The sequence below is a fragment of the Chelonia mydas genome, chromosome 11 (genome assembly GCF_015237465.2).
Source record: "Chelonia mydas isolate rCheMyd1 chromosome 11, rCheMyd1.pri.v2, whole genome shotgun sequence".
Classification (NCBI taxonomy): domain Eukaryota; kingdom Metazoa; phylum Chordata; order Testudines; family Cheloniidae; genus Chelonia; species Chelonia mydas.
The window spans coordinates 25,878,217-25,895,774 of record NC_051251.2 but is presented as its reverse complement, the minus strand read 5'-3'; the positions used below and the strand labels follow the sequence as shown (position 1 = coordinate 25,895,774).

Here is a 17,558-nt window from a genome sequence, read left to right as displayed (position 1 = left end):
TTCTGGCCCCTCTGGGGCTTCTCTGGGCCAGGCTGCGCAGGAGACTAGGGTGACCAAGGGTGGCAGTGGCTGAACCCAACGTCCTATTTCCTTACAGGCCCTTGCTGAGGCTGCCATTGTCAAGGTGGCGGAGGAGGCCAAAACGGCTGTCTCAACACCTGAGGAGTGCGCATACCCAGAGAGTGGAGGTTGCCCACGTGTCTTTCAGGCCGTGCAGACGCGCATCTGTTTGGTCAGAGAACAGGCAGACACCGCCAAATGGGAGGTCCCGAATAGAGGCCTGCATCTTCTGGGACAGGCCAGCGGTCTGGAGCCAGGAACGGGGCCGCATGACCACCGCTGAAGCGACCACCCATGCAGCTGAACCTGCCAGGTCCCAGGCCATTTGGAGGGAGCACTCCTTGGCCATCTCCTGGGACATGAAGTCCTTGAACTTGAGAAGAGTCCCACAACTTATTGCGAACCAAGAGAGCCTGGTGTTTACCACCTGAAACTGGAGCTGGCCATAGAATACATTTTGCAACCAAACAAATCCAGCCTCTTGGCCTCCTTATTTTTACGAGTGGAACTGATGGGCCCCCATCTGTCCCTCTCGTTGGCCACCGAGATGACCAACGAACCCGGTGGCAGGTGGGTGTACAAGTACTCAAACTCATTTGCAGGGACAAATTACTTCTTTTCCGCCCTCTTACAAGTGGGTGGGTTGGAGGACGGGGTTTGTCAGCTGGTTTTGGCAACGTTCAGGACGCCCTCATGTACTGGGAGCACGATAGGGGCTGGGGTGGACCTTGAGAGCACATAAAACTATGTGTTCGACTGCTCCTCCATCTCCTCCGCCTTGAGACCCAGGTTGGAAGCCACTCTGCGGAGCAGCGCCTGATACTCCCTAAAATTGTCTGGCAGACTAGCTCTCAAGGGGCCCGCCACTTCGCCTGGAGAGGAGGATGAAGATTGGACGACCGGGGGAGATCTGGCGGTGTCCTCAACCATTGGAGAGGGCGGCCTTGGAGTGAATACCAGCTCCTCATCAACAGTGGCTGCTGGAGCGTCTTGCACTGAACCCAGTGCTGTCGGTGCCATGGGTGCTAACTTTGGCATGTCTGACGTGGCGACCGAGGGCTGGCGGGAGTGGGGCAATGGCGTGATGGGAACACCCTATGTGTTCCAATAAGGCCTTTGGGTCGGCCACTGGCCCTGCTGCCAGGTCAGCACCAATGCCGCGGCCATGCCCTCCGGGCAAGGGGTTGAACTGTGCCTCTGAGCCGAAGAAGTCGTCATCTTCTGGTGAACAAGGTGAGGCTGTGGAGTCTTGGGTTTGGCAGCTTACTGTCGCCGCCGGTGACCGATGCTGGGAACGGTACGACCGGTACCAGGAGTAGGGCAAGCGGCGCCATGTCAGGGAGTGACCTCGAGGTCTCAGCAATGGTGACCAACAATGTGACAAAGATGGGTGCTGGGGAGATTGTCAACGCCTGGGCAAGCTCTGGCCTGAAGATGGGGATCGGGATGGCTGTGACGATGACTCGTAGCAGCGAGCCAGAGACCTGGGCCAATGTGGAGACCAAGAATGTGGCGATCTAGGGCTCTGTCTTGGCTCCGGAGACCAGTGGCGCTCACTTGTTTTGTGTGAGGCCTTGCTGGAGGATTTGCCCTCATGGGATCCACTGCCGCATGTGATGCTGGCTGTGGCAGAGGTGCTCTTAGCTCTCCAGGTGCTGGGGGGTCAGAGCGTTGACTGCACTGTCAGCTTGGGCCCTTTATCACTCCCTGAAGTCGGTGGCGGGTCCTTTCAGGGGGAGGAACTCCCCAGGGCTGAGAGCCCTTTTGTGGGTCCAGAGTGAGCGTAAGGCCCGAGCAGTGTTCTTTGCCCAGTGCACCTTGGTTGGGCTTGCTCAGTGCCATCTTCTTCTTCTTCAGGATAGGCGAAGGGGATGCGCTATGCATCGAAGTTGATGCGCTGGGTGCCGGTTCAGGCCATGATGACTCTGAAGCTGGGCATATGGCAGCCTGGATCAGGAGGGCCCTGAGGCATATGTCGCACTCTCTTTGTGTCCAAGGATGAAAGTTCTGGCAGATGTAACACCGCTTCTTTACGTGGAATTCCCTGAGGCACTGTAGACAACTCTCATGTGAGTCACTAACAGGCATAGGCCTATTACACAAAGAGCGGGGCTTGAAAACTGGAGAACGGAGCATGTCCCCACTCCACCTGGGGCAAAGTCCCTGCCGGGACACTAACTAAACACATAACAGGTACTTAACAATCAGCTAAAAAATGATTAAACTATTTACAGCTGGAAGCACAAGGCTAAGATAAAAGAGAACGCTGACCGCTTGCAAAGCAAGGGACAGAGGTGCTCCAACTGACCACCACGGGTGGTAAGAAGGAACTGAGAGGGTGCAGGGCCAGCGGCACCTGATATACCGCAGCATAAGCACAGCGCTCCAGAGGGTGCCACAGCCGGCCCTACAAGACAAAACTCTCTGACAACCGCAAACGTGGGCGCACACACACCTACAATGGAATCGACATGAGCAAGCACTCAAAGCAGGAATTCCCTATTTGAAAAAAAGGAAAAAGTTCTTTTTTTAAATGTCAGGTATTTAATACTGCTCAGAGAGTGTGACTATTAGAAGGAGTCCTGAAGGCCAGGCTCAGAAATACTACAAGAAAGACATTCACACATGGTTTTCTTTTAACAGCAGAATCTGTCAACATAACATAAGAACGGCCATACTGGGTCAGACCAAAAGGTCCATCTAGCCCAGTATACTGTCTTCTGACAGTGGCCTTTGCCAGGTCCCCCAGACGGAATGAACAGACCAGGTAATCGTCAGGTGATCCATCCCATCCCCCATTCCCAGCTTCTGGTAAACAGAGGCTAGGGACACCATCCCTGCCCATCCTGGCTAATCACCATTGACAGACCTATCCTCCATGAATTTATCTAGTTCTTTTTTGAACCCTGTTGTAGTCTTGGTCTTCACAACATCTTCTGACAGAGTTTCATAGGTTGACTGTGCATTGTGTGAAGAAATACTTCCTTTTATTTGTTTTAAACTTGCTGCCTAATTATTTCATTTGGTGACCCCTAGTTCTTGTGTTATGAGGAGTAAACAACACTTCCTTATTTACTTTCTCCACACCAGTCAAGATTTTATAGACCGTTATCATATCCCCCCTTAGTCATCTCTTTTCCAAGCTGAAAAGTCCCAATCTTATTAATCTCTTCTCATACCGAAGCTGTTCCATACCCCAATCATTTTTGTTGCCCTTTTCTGAAACTTTTCCAATTCCAGTATATCTTGTTTGAGGTGGGATGACCCCATCTGCACTCAGTATTCAAAATGTGGGTGTACCATGGATTTATATAGAGGCAATATGATATTTTTTCGTCTTATTATCTTTCCCTTTCTTAATGATTCCCAACATTATGTTACCTTTTTTGACTGCTGCTGCACATGGAGTGGATGTTTTCAGAGAACTATCCACAATGACAGTTCTTGAGTGGTAACAGCTAATTTAGACCCCATCATTTTATATGTACAGTTGGGCTTATGTTTTTCAATGTGCATTACTGTGCATTTATCAACACTGAATTTCATCTGCCATTTTGTTGCCCAGTCATTCACTTTTGTGAGATCACTTTGCAGTAGGGTTGTCAAGCGATTAAAAAAATGAATCGCGATTAATCACACAATTAATCGCACTGTGAAACAATAATAGAATACCATTATTTAAATAGTTTTGGATGTTTTCTACGTTTTCAAATATATTAATTTCAGTTATAACACAGAATACAAAGTGTACAGTGTTCACTTTGTATTTAGTTTTTATTAGAAATATTTTCACTGTAAAAAACAAAAGAAATAGTATTTTCAATTCACATAATATAAGTACTATAATGCAATCTCTTTATCATGAAAGTTGAACTTACAAATGTCAAATTATGTACAAAAAAATAACTGCATTCAAAAATAAAACAATGTAAAACTTTAGAGCCTACAAGTCCACGTAGTCCTACTTCAGCCAATCAGTCAGACAAACAAGTTTGGTTACATTTGCAGGAGATAATGCTGCCCACTTCTTGTTTACAATGTCATCTGAAAGCGAGAACAGGTGTTAGCAGGTCACTGTTGTAGCTGATGTTGCAAGATATTTACATGCCAGGGGCGCTAAGGATTCATATGTCCCTCCATGCTTCAACCACCATTCCAGAGGACATGCGTCCATGCTGACGATGGGTTCTGCTTGATAATGATCCAAAGCAGAGTGGACCGATGCATGTTCATTTTCATCGTCTGAGTCAGATGCCACCAGCAGAAGGTTCATTTTCTTTTTTGGTGGTTCGGGTTCTGTAGTTTCCGCATCTGAGTGTTGCTCTTTTAAGACTTCTGAAAGCGTGCTCCACGCCTCGTCCCTCTTTGAAGTGCCATCTAAAATCTGATTTTTAAACCCTGAGTTGAGTGCTGTAGCTACTTTTAGAAATCTCATATTGATACCTTCTTTGCATTTTGTCAAATCTGCAGTGAAAACGTTAAAATGAACATGTGCTGGGTCATCATCTGAGACTGCTATGAAATATATGGCAGAATGCAGGTAAAACAGAGGAGGAGACATACAATTCTCCCCAAAGGAGTTCAGTCACAAATTTAATTAACACATTATTTTTTTAATGAACATCAGCAGCATGGAAGCGTGTCCTCCAGAATGGTGGCTGAAGCATGAAGGGGCATACGAACGTTTAGCCATCTGGCACGTAAATACCTTGCAATGCCTGCTACAAAAGTGCTATGCAAATGACTGTTCTCACTTTCAGGTGACATTGTAAATAAGAAGCAGGCAGCAATATCTCCCGTAAATGTAAACAAACTTGTTTTTTCTTGGTGATTGGCTATACAAGAAGTAGGACTGAGTAGACTTGTAGGCTCTAAAGTTTTACATTGTTTTGTTTTTGAATGCAGTTATGTAATAAAAAAAATCTAAATTTGTAAGTTACACTTTCACGATAGAGATTGCACTACAGTATTTGTATGAGGTGACTTGAAAAATAGTATTTCTTCTGTTCATCATTTTTACAGTGCAAATATTCGTAATAAAGAATATAAAGTAAGCAGTGTACATTTTGTATTCTGTGTTGTAACTGAAATCAATGTATTTGAAAATGTAGAAAAACATCCAAAAATATTTAATAAATTTCAATTTTTATTCTATTGTTTAACAGTGCGATTAATCACTATTATTTTTTTTAAATGCAGTTAATTTTTTGACCGCATGAGTTAACTGTGATTAATTGACACCCCTACTTTGTAGCTCTTTGCAGTCTGCCTGGGACTTAACTATCTTGAGTAGTTTTGTATCATCTGCAAATTTTGCCACCTCCTTGTTTACCCCTTTTTCCAGATCATTTATGAATATGTTGAATAGGACTGGGACCAGTACAGACCCCTGAGGGACAACACTATTTACCTCTCTCTCTATTCCGAAAGCTGACAATTTATTCCCATCTTGTGTTTCCTACCTTTTAACCAATTACCGATCCATGAGAGGACCTTTCCTCTTATTCCATGACAGCGTACTTTCCTTAAGAGCCTTGGATGAGGGACCTTGTCAAAGGCTTTCTGAAAATCTAATACACTTTATCCACTGGATCACCCTGGTTCACATGCTTGTTGATCCTCTCATCTCTATCATACCAGTGCCAAATGAAACAAAAAGCTGGGTGGACTCCTGTCCACTCCATATAAAAACAAAGGGACCTTTTAAAATCAAGCTTATGGAGAAGGAACCCACCTGGATGGGAATACAGTACAGGTATGTTAAAAATGTTGGCAAGATAATTAGATCATTGAAATAAAACTCTTGTTAGTATGCTTCGAAGGATTATCAGTTGAACAGCTGTACCTACGCCCCAACTACTCTTTGTAAATTTGGTATAAGATGGATCAGTCTAGATCCCTGTGAGGAACTATTTTTTAAATCTCGCGCCCATCCTGCCTCCTGCATTGTTTCTTGCACTTTTATCTTGCTCCCACCTGCAGAAATCTTCGATCCCACAAGAGAGTCAGATTCCTCCATTTTACAAAAACAAACAAACGAAAAACAACCCCACCACACCACAGTCAGTTAAATTATTATATATATAAATACGGAATTCGGGCATAATTTTTACCATTAAAAGAATAAAACAAATCTTGCTTAAACTATGTAAAAAAATACTTTAGCCCCTGTTATAATAGACATCGAATCTCCTTCTATCCCTCGCTTAAATTTAGGTACTAAAACCTTTATTTAAAAAAAACCAAACTTGCTTTACATTGTTGAAATTCTATTTATGAACAAACTGACAAGAGATTTAGTGTTTTTCCGCAAATTACTGCAGTCTTTTTTTTTTTCCTACCCAATCCAGCCCACAACAAACATTTTATCTGCTCCCACTATTATGGCAGCAGGTCGTGTGGGACCCACAGGATCCCAGTCCTGCTGCAGGGCTCTAGATCAGTCAATGGAACTCAAAGTATATTCACTCTGCAAACTGACCTTACTGCCACCAAGAAAATGAACTTCCATACAAAAATGGTAAGATCATAGGTATAGAGTAGATAAAAACATCTTTCCCCAGCTTAGTCTGGACCTCATTAATAACCCATGAAGACTCTTTAAATTGGGGTTTCAAAGGCATCAAACCTGACATGAACCTTGTGAAACAAGGGATTACATGGAAACTGGTCTACCTTCATCACACTCATAATAAGCTGAAATAGCTGCCAAAGTAACATGGAGGGAATTTCTCTTTTACCTCTTTGTTTTGTTTTAAATAGAATTAAAAACGATAGATGTCTAAATTAGCTGTTACACTCAAGAAAGATCTTGGAATCATTGTGGATAGTTCTCTGAAAACATCTGCTCAACGTGCAGTGGCAGTCAAAAAAAGCTAACAATGTTAGGAACCATTAGGAAAGAGATAGCTAAAAAGACAGAAAATATCACATCACTATATAATTCATGGTACGTCCACACACCTTGAATACTGTGTGCAGCTCTGGTCACCCCATCTCAGAAAAGATACATTTGAATTGGAAAAGGTACAGAGAAGGACAACAAAAATGATTAGGGTTATGGAACAGCTTCCATAAATAAGAAAGATAAAAAAGACTGGGACTATACAACTTGGAAAAGAAATAACTAAGTGGGGATATAGTAGAGGTCTAAAAAAAATCATTGATGGTATGGAGAAAATTTATAGGGAAGTGTTATTTACCCCTTCACATAACACAAGAACCACGGATCACGCAATGAAATTAATAGGCAGCAGGTTTAAAACAAACAAAAGGAAGTATTTCTAAAGACAATGCACAGTCAACCTGTGGAACTCATTGCTAGAGGATGTAGTGAAGGCCAAAAGTATAACTGGGTTAAAAAAAAAAAAGAATGAGGTAAGTTAATGGAGGATAGATCTATCACTGGCTAGTCACAAAGATGGTCAGGGAAGCAACCCCATTCTCTGGGTGTCCTTGAACCCCTGACTGCTAGAAGCTGGGACTGGATGACAGAGAATGGATCACTCAAAATAGCCTTGTTCTTTTCATTCCCTTCAAAGCATCTGGCACAGGCCACTGGGCTAGATGGTCTGACCCAGTATGGCCATTCTTAGGTTCTTATGTTCCCTGTCTGAGGCTTTTTTCAACTCACTAATGAAAAAGCAGTAAAATGTTACCACATCCTATAAGAATTTAGGTCAGACACCTATTAGAGGTGTCTGCCTCTAAACCCCAATATAAATCAAAAGGATTATACAAAAAAATGTTAAAGAAAAGGAGTTTTTCTTGCCCATAACTTTCAGGAGAGACCCAACAGTAGGGCATGATTCCTTCCCGATCTTTCTCCAATACGCCAAAGGGCAGGGTTTAGCTACTTTCCAGAGAACCTTGCTCTTGGCAAGGATTACATGGCCACCCAGTAAACCTGTGCTCCTACATCTGAGAAAGAGGCCACCTGGGAACTACCCCAAGCCACCTTGTCCCTCCCTACTGAGGGTAATCTTAGCCCATTCTGGTCATGAAATTATACTCTCAGACCCTGTAACATGAGTCAGTAGCATAGGCATTTTTTTTGTTTCTTTCTTTTTTTTTAAAACTAAAGTCTTGCCTGAGACCCATTTCTCTCCCTGGACGCAGGGACCATGTCCTCATTCCCACAGGTATTGTCGCAGGAAAACCTGTATCAGAGTAGTAGAGATCCAGGAGAGTTCCTCTCACAAACCTTAAAAGGGCCTATACACACTTTCATAGTTATTGTTTCTGATTTAAAAATATAAATTTGCATTACATGACTGTAATATCTATATAAAAATATCCTTGCATTCCTTGCCTCCAGTTCTACTGATATAACAGTTCAGCTGTCTTATTATTAATTATTTGTATTATTTGTATTATTATTTATTTGTATTATAATAGCACTGAGAAGCCCCAGCCACAGACCAGGACCCTGCCGTGCTAGGTGTTGTAGAAACACAGGACAAATAGTCAGTTCTTTCTCTACTTTCTCTTAAATATAAGAGAAAACGGATGGATAGTCAGAGAGACAGGGGAGTACAAGGTAATAATGAGACAATATTGGTCAGCATGACAGACAGTGCTTTCTGCAACCCAGCAACTTAACTGTTGTCAGTATTTTGTAGGCTTCACGGCAGAGGAGGGTTTTAAGGAGAGATCTGAAGGAGGATAATGAGTTACTTTTGTTGCTGCTTAGGGAGGAATTCATTTAAAGCATGAGGGGCAACATGGGAGAAAGCACAAAGGTGCTTGTTTGAAAATTTCACAAGTGGACAGTGAAGACTGGCATCAGGAGTTGATCGCAGGTGAGAGCTGGCCTTTTGATACTTAATAAGAGATGACAGATAGGGTGGGGATAGGTTGTGAAGGGCCTTTAAAGTGAAAAGAAATAGATTAAGTTTGCTATGATAGCAAAAAGGGAGCCAATGGAGAGATGCAAAGAGAAGATGATATGGTCAAAGAGATGGGCTAGGGAAATGATCTTTGCAGCATCATTCTGAACAGATATGAGTGCTTCAAGATTGCATTTGTCAAGAGGTAAGGATGTTTCAATAATCAAGATGCAACATGATGAGAGCCTGGACTTTGAAGATGGACTTCCTTCCTTTGAAGTTTTTAAGGTCAGGCTTGACAAAGCCCTGGCTGGGATGATTTAGTTGGGGATTGGTCCTGCTTTGAGCAGGGGGTTGGACCAGATGACCTCCTGAGGTCCCTTCCAACCCTGATATTCTATGATTCTATGAAGAGTTTATATTATATTTTGTGCCTGGATCGGAAAGGCTGAATCTTATGTTATGCAGAAAGAATCTGCAAGACTTGACCTAGTCTGGATGTGAGGACCTAGAGAGAGGTCTGAGGGCTTGTCTTCACTACGGGGAGATTGATGCTGCTGCAATTGATGCAGCAGGTGTTGATTTAGTGGGTCTAGTGAAGACCCGCTAAATCGATGGCAGAGCACTCTCTAGTCGACCCAGGTACTCCAGCTTGCTGAGAAGAGTAAGGTAAGTCTCTCCCATTGATGCAGCACAGTGAAGACACCGCGGGAAGTCGACCTAGGCTACATTGACTCCAGCTTCATTATTCATGTAGCTGGAGTACCGTAACTTAGGTTGAGCTACCCCGGTAGTGAAGACAAGCCCCCAGACAACAACTGAGTTAAATAACAAGGGAGATGGGGGCTGGCATTCATGAGTCCCTTTAAAATTTGTTAGCACTTATTAGGAATGAACATTCAAGAACAGAGGCACCTGTATCGATACAGGGAAATAAAATCCACCTGCAAAATTCTTCACCTACCATAAACTTTACAGTAACAAATAAGTATTTCCAGCTCACCCTATCAAGGCCTTCCTTTTTTATGAGTTGTGGCCACATCTAATGGCATAGACGATTGATGTGGTGATTACTAGGTCAATTAATAACACCTCTCAGAGGGGAAGGATGGTCTTGTGGTGAAGGTATTAGATTGGACCTTAGGAGCTCTGTGTTCAGTTGCTGGCTCTGCCACAGTCTTGCTGTATGACTATAGACAAGTCAAGCAGTAACAGAAGTTTGTCCAATAAAAGATATTACCTCACCCACCTTGTCTCTCATATACTTTGAGACCAAACACCACTATAGGCAAGTCACTTCATCTCTCTACACCTCAGTCCCCAGCTGTAAAATGAGTATGAAGATAATACTGATTTCTACTATCCTTTGTCTCTTTAAATTGTAAGCTTTTTAGGACAGGGATCATCTCTAACTTTGTATTTGGACATTGCCTAGTTCAACAAGCCCCTCAACTCAGTCAGGACCTCTAGGTGAGGCTGCTGCACAAAGAGTAAATTAATAACAACATTGACCTGATGGACATGGGTTAACTCTGGAAGAATTTGTTCTATCCTTCAAGCAGGAAGTTTCCCCTGAATCTTTCAGCCCTCATTTGTTAAGGATATTGGACAGTAATCTGACCTGTTAACATCCTAACCAGGGAATGTGTGACAAAATGTGGAAAGAGTTAAAAATGTGTAACACTACCTTTCTAAATGAGTGTAAATGGTTCCTCCTGGTTAGAATCATATTATGCACATTGTTTTCTTTCTTTTGGTGCATTCATATAACCACCCCACACTATTTCCCCCCTCCCCCCCGGCCCCCGGATGCTAGTCTCTTCTACCCTGTTACTATTTCAAACCTCAAACTTTTTCAAAACCTAAAGCCATTTAAAATGTTTCATTAATTGTTATGTTTCAATTACATACAAAAACTCTACATTAAAAGAAAATTATTTGTGTAGCACAACCATCTAGAAACTAGGTAATGACCCTTTATGCATAGCTCATCTTAAATGATCACTCTCCTTACAATGTATATTTTTTCATGGTCTGTGTGTATGTATAAAATCTCCTCCCTGTACTTTCCACTTTATGCATCCGATGAAGTGAGCTGTAGCTCACGAAAGCTTATGCTCAAATAAATTGGTTAGTCTCTAAGTGCCACAAGTACTCCTTTTCTTTTTGCGAATACAGACTAACACGGCTGCTACTCTGAAACCTGTCTTTATGCATATGCACGATGTTGCAGTCTTTAATTATATGATCATATTCGATTCTTTCCGCAAGATCCCTGCCTCATTCATTGCAGAGGATGGACAGTGCTCTAGGAATAAGGCAGTTACATTTTCTCAGTCAACTTGTAGCCCAATGCATTATTCACTGCACACCACCCAAACCCAGTACTGAATATGTAATCATTTTTTTCCAAGTGTCTCATAAATATTAATGAATTTAATCTGCACAACTCCCCCAGGAGATAATGAATTTAGCTTCACAACTCCCTTGGCAGATAAGAAAGTATTATCATCCACAATTTACAATAAACACATGCATCATGATCAGGATTAGAACCCTGAATCTTCAGTACTGCAGCACAGATCTCCACAACTACATCTACTGGACTAACTACATTAGCTAGCAGCAAGAGAAAGCTGTTCTCCTTTAGTGGCTGGTTCACACAGGCTGATGCACCACATAGTGATACAGTGGGTTATCTATGCCCTGTTTTACAGACAGCATAGCCAAGGACAAAAATATGGCAGTTTATTTCTGAGAGGCAGTGGGGCTCAGTGACTACAATTTGGGTCTGCCATATTAGAGCTGGGATCTATCTTCAACTTCTGTAAACTCACAATGGGGTAGGAAGCACTGATTAATAGTGAGAGATGTGAAGTGAAGGGTATGGAAATACTAACGCCAGTCATCAGAAGAAGTGAATCTAGAACTCTAGTGTCCATGGCAAATGGTGGTGAGTTCCTGCTCCAAATGGTATCCTAGAAAAGGGGGCATGTGCTGGAGCCTTCCTGGATGTGGCTCAGTTAGCACAGCTCACTTTTCCTCTTTCCCATCCCTCCGCTCTTTCAGCCACAGCTGGGCAGTTTCTGCCCTGAGGATTTCCAGTGTCAACTGCTGTTGCAATAGTGGCCTTAGCGGCCCAGCCTTAGATTATACAGAGATTTTGTTATCCTGCAAAATTATGCTGAGCACCACAAATCAGAGATGGGAAATGACAATTTTCAATACCTTATAACAGCCAAATTTAAACAGGATTTCATGGGATGAACAGAAAAGGCCTGGCCCTACTCTCAAGGAAATTCCATGACCTAATTTCAAAGGCATACTGCAAGCAGTGGAGGAGTTAGGATCTTTTGTAATGGAAAGTGATAGATAATCTGTATGTAGGGGTTTTTACCAGATCCCTCTATACTTCAGTTGTTTTTGAATAGTGTTTGCAATCAAAATATTACAGCATTGAGACCCAGAAAAATGAAATTGACTTAATTGATTTTCACTGCTCAAGCTGAGAGAAATGCAAAAAACATGAATAGTAAATTGGATTTTTTTAGATTTCACTTTTAGAGCCAAATTTTGTCATCCTTATGCTTAAGAGTACCTTGAAATAAAAGGTGCTATTTGTGGAATAAGAAAACGTGAGTTAGGATGGAAAAATCTGAACCTCTGATCTAAAGTATTATTAAAAGCACATGCTAATAGCCAGCTATCTAGTTCTTGTTGATTCTTCCATTTGTCACAGTAACTAGTTTCTGATTAGTAAACATTAGGACTACTTGTCACTCAAACTGGCATTTAAAACCAATTAAGGAGTAACTGTTTCACAATGAATTAGCAACTAAAATATGTAAAAAACAAACCAAAAAACCCACAAAACTAAACTCAAATAAAGTAGAGTATCCAAAATCCACAGCACACTTCTTTGGCTAAATCACTCTTGTACATTGGTATAGACTGTATATGTCTGAAACTTCCTAACTTCTTATACAATAGTTATCATCCTGCTGTGACTTTGACAAAAAACTATAGTGGCATGGTATGGTAGTGGGTGATCCTACAAATAACACAGAAATGCAGATGGACTGCTAACTTTTAGTACCAGCTTACTAGTTATAAAATATGTTGAGAAAGTTCAGGTCTGTATAATTCCAAGGTCTGTCTGCTAAATAATTTAGAGGAAATGGATTTACCTCAAAATCAAAAGATAATCATCATCCCATCACTAGCAAAACAATGTGTTATGGAGGATTGGATTTGGTCAATCATTAGACAAAGGACATAATGCCATCAGTGCTCAATACATACAGGGAGTGTTACTGAAAGGGAAAGATGGAAGTGTTTTCAGTTTGCTGATATTTGGCTCTCTATCTCCATTTTATCCAACACAGAAGATGAGGCTGAGCTTCTTTTGCAGTATTGGGTAGTGACTGGGCATCGATTTGAATGAATTGGCAGAGGCTTAATCCAAAGAAGACTCAGATGGCATTGGTAGGTTGTGAGAAGCAGCCATAGAATGTAATAATGATTATGTTGGTTTCTGTTATTGAGGGTGTTTGCTTGCTGCTTGTCACTTAACTTAGCAATTTTGGGATCTTGTTACCCATCCAGCTGTTAGATGTTCATAACCATGATGGTATTTTTTCCCATCTGTGTCTGGTCAGGAGGTTACAACCTGCACTCTTGGATATGGACTTTGCTACCTTTATCCGAGTTTTCATCGATTAGACTACTGAAATGTGTTCTATATGGGGATTCCTCTTAAATCAACCCAGCAACTGAAGCTGGTGCAGAAGGCAGTGGTCTGCTTATTAAGCGTATCTTGCCATGACCATGAGCAGTACTCCAGAGTCTGCCTTGGCTGCTTGTGGATTTCTGGGTAGAGTTTAAAGGTGTTGCTTAGGACATATAAAGCTCTAATCATATTGAGAAGTGATCCCTTGAGAACTCTCTCTGTCCTGTGCCATACTACCACAGCCCCATAACTCTGAAATTCACTCCCCTTGGTCTTAAATAGCCCCAATCTGTTGACCTTTAGGATATGCTCAAAACTGATCTATTTGGGCATATGTCTGGGGACAGTTGAGGTTTTTATCAGCCTGGATAGGTATATACATTTTATCTATTGGGAGTATCAGTTTTGTAGGAGCTAATGGGGAGGGGGGCACTCCACGTTTTGTGAACATGATCCTTTGGTGTAAAGAAAATGTGATTTTAGTCTACTGCTGTTTTTGTCTTGGTCTGATTGTGTTTTTATCTGGTAATCAGTCTGAGACAGGCATACTTTTTATGCCTGTATGATTAAATGACAATATACATTTAGAAACAATTCATAACGTAGTTCAAAACTGTCAGACATTCAGGTACCCCTTTAAAAGGAAACCTACCTGCTTCAGGACTTGTTTGATTACAGCTGCTAACAATGCTGTTTGGTATCACTGGAGTGGAGGATGCGTGGATTCTTGACTGAGGTGGGTTCAGATGTAATGAATTTCCTAAAGCCATTCCTGACTGACTAAGCACCCCACAGTTCCCACTAGCCTGCATCTGATTTATTAAGCCTGCAAGATGGTTGTTTGGGCCTGGGCTAGTACCATGGACAAAGTTAGTGTTTGCATTCTGGCAGTGCATACCTTCCCCTCTTAAAGGTAAGCTCTGTGTCAATGAATTCTGAAGAGTGCCAGAGTTCATATTGGCGTCTGTAAAATGCATCTGGTTAGCAGAACAAGGCAAAACAGTATTTGAGCTCCCACAACCGGTGGTACTATTGCTGTTCATGTGAGAACTTTGACAACTCATGGACTGAAGTAACTGAGACATAGAACTGATGGGAAATGAACCTTGATTTTGCTTTCTTATCAAATCAGATCCAGGCTTAGGAACTCCAGAACTATCCAAATGAGACTGTCTAAGCAAACTCAATACTGTGGTAGTTGGTTGTTTTCTTTTCCTCAAAGGGTCTTTTTGCTGAGACATCAGTTTATCTCGTAGTGCTGCTCGACCACTTTGCCCTTCACTTGTTGGTAGAAGCATGTTGGCAGCAGGAGGAAACATGGTGTTTAAAGTGCTATGTCCTTCATTGTTGCCACCACTGGCAACAGCTCCAGAATTGCTACTGCTGCTATTGTTGTTACCAGCAAGTTTATTTTGATTTGCTAGCTGTGCTTTGGCTGCTGCTGAGAGTAAACTACTTGCTGGAAAAGAGGCAGCATTGTGCTGATTCAAAATCTGATTTAAAGGCATTCCCAGCAAACCAGGCTGACTCTTCAGGGGACCACTTCCAGCAGATGCAGTAGGAAAAACTGCATTGCTTGGGGGATTTAGTACATTACTCATTCCAGCAATTATCGGGTTAGGGATGTCCTTGTACTGATGAAGTCCATCAGGCTTGGTGGAAGGGCTTGATGGCATAGATGGTCTTGGAGACCCTATTGTTGATCTTGGTGACCTGGGAGGAACTTTGATACCACTACAAGATGACTGTGGTCCTACTGGAGGCAGCATGAAATTTCCATGATCTGATGATGTGGAAGATGAACGTGATCTTTGGGGAGACGCCTCAATCCTTCCAATCCCAGATGCCATCATATGAACTGGGGATGTCACTGGTGAAGGAGAGAGGGAAGTTGAAGCTGAATGCTGAACTCTTTGTACATGACTTCCATGGTTCATGTGACCAGGTTTTACAGTTGGCAAAGGGAGATTGCTTGGCAAAGGGACAACAGCAGGAGGCATGCTTACATTCATTACAGGTACCTGAGAATGGACATTAGAATGGAAAGTAGTTGGGTTAATGATAACAGGATTCTGATTAACTGGCTTGCTAGGAATAGGGTCAAGAATGCCAAGTGGATCCTTCTCTGATGTTAATGGCTTTTTCTGAAGAGCACAAGAAGGTGGAGGAGGTGGAGGTGGGCCTTGGGGTGGTTTATGGTGAAACATTGCTCGTGGTAGTTCCATACTAGCTGAAAAATTACACATGGGTTTTTTCATTACTGGGCTTTTTGTGGTCAAGGTTGGGGAAAGAGGTATATTAGTCCTTCCAGCCATTGCACAGGATGACTGAACTGGAGAACCATGTAGCATTAGTGAAGGTGGAGATAAAGGAGTCCTGTTCATGTGAACAGGACTAGAGTTGGGCGCTCCATGAAAATTGGAATTGTTTCTTGTGAAAACATCAGGGCTTCCAAGTGGATCAGTCCTAGGAGAGATTGAGCCATCTCCATATATCTGTGATCCTGATGAAGCTGGACTAGGCATTCCACCATGACTGCCGCGATATGGAGACTTTTGTCCATGATCGTTACTGCCCAATCTCTGCCTAGGATAGACAGAATGAAGATCTTGTTGCTGGCTTCCAGTCACTTCTTGTACATAAAGCCTACCCATGGCATTAGATGCCCCTATCATCAACTTGAAAGGAGTTTTACATTCTGGGATCACAGAATTTGTAATTCCTTCATGTGATTTATTCCTCATTGATCTTGAAGTTGCTGCTTGAGAAGGTACTACTGGAGTTGCACCTGATATTAAAGAAACAGTAATTAATATTTTGAAATCTGTTAAAAAATTAAGTTTTGCACATTCATGTACATCTATAGCTATTACATATAAAAACAAAGAAAAAGTTATTTAGGTTCCAAAACAAATACTCAGAAGTTAGGAAATCCAAGATTTATGGTTGCCTGTTCAAAAATAGTACACAATCATATAATTAAAGACTGTGTCATAATGCATATGTACAAAAGAAGCAAAACTGAGATTGCATAGGCAATCGGACACAAGTCATTTCCTAACTTCCAAGTGTTTGACTTCGCTATTTAAATAACTTTCTTTTGGCATAGAAAAAACTACATCGTTTCAGAAGATTGTTTTTACCTATGTTTTGTGCAACTGTAACAACCCTCCCTGCATCATGCATCATCATTAAGGCTACGTTTTAGTCACAGGTATTTTTAGTAAAAGTCATGGACAGGTCATGGGCAGTAAACAAAAATTCACAGCCCGTGACCTGTCTTTGACTTTTACTAAATACCCCTAACTAAAACTTGGGCCAGGGGGCCGCGAGTGCTTGGGGAGGGAGGGGAGAGGCGGTCTGTGGGTGCTGGGGGGGGAGGGGGGGGAATCCTGGGACCCGCGTTGGAGGGAGCGGCGGCATGCGGCCTGGGACCCCTGCTGGTGCTGGGGGTGGGGAGTGTTGGCAGGGCTGGCAGGCTCCCTACCCCTCTCTGACCGGCATGTCCCTGCAGCTCCAAGCGGGAGAGGTGGCAAGGGGGGCTCCGCATGCTGCTCCTGCCACAAGTGCCGTCTCCGCAGCTCCCATTGGCTGGGAATGGCAGCCAATTGGAGCTGCAGGGGAAGCACCTGTGGGCGCGGGAAGTGCGCAGACCCCTGCTCCCTCCGCCTAGGAGCTGCAGGGACATGCTGGTGGGAGCCGGGTAGCCCCTCTCCCCAGATAAGTGCCACCCTGCACCCCAAGCCCCTGCCCCCTCCCACACACCCAAACTGCTGCTGCTGGCCACTGTAGAAGTCACGGAGGTCACAGAAAGTCACAGACTCCATGACTTCTGGGACCTCCGTGACAGACACAGCCTTAATCATCATCAGGGTTTGACCCCCCAAACTTTCAGCACTTCAACACAGGCTGCTACCACTTCAGCTATCAGACTAACTAGC

General features: G+C 42.9%; 1 protein-coding gene across 19 annotated transcripts in view; it reads right to left on the bottom strand.

The window, feature by feature from the left end:
• Window positions 1-17,558, bottom strand: part of MBD5 (methyl-CpG binding domain protein 5) — a 248,204-nt gene that overhangs the window by 57,695 nt on the left and 172,951 nt on the right. For all 19 annotated transcript variants that reach the window (XR_006284870.1, XR_006284871.1, XM_043525239.1 and 16 more), the window contains one exon: window positions 14,270-16,405. Coding sequence is in view for 17 of the 19 variants with exons in the window: in XM_043525239.1 (XP_043381174.1) it covers window positions 14,270-16,405 (2,136 nt within the window). In the remaining 2 variants the exon portion in view is untranslated. The remainder of the gene's footprint in view (window positions 1-14,269; window positions 16,406-17,558) is intronic.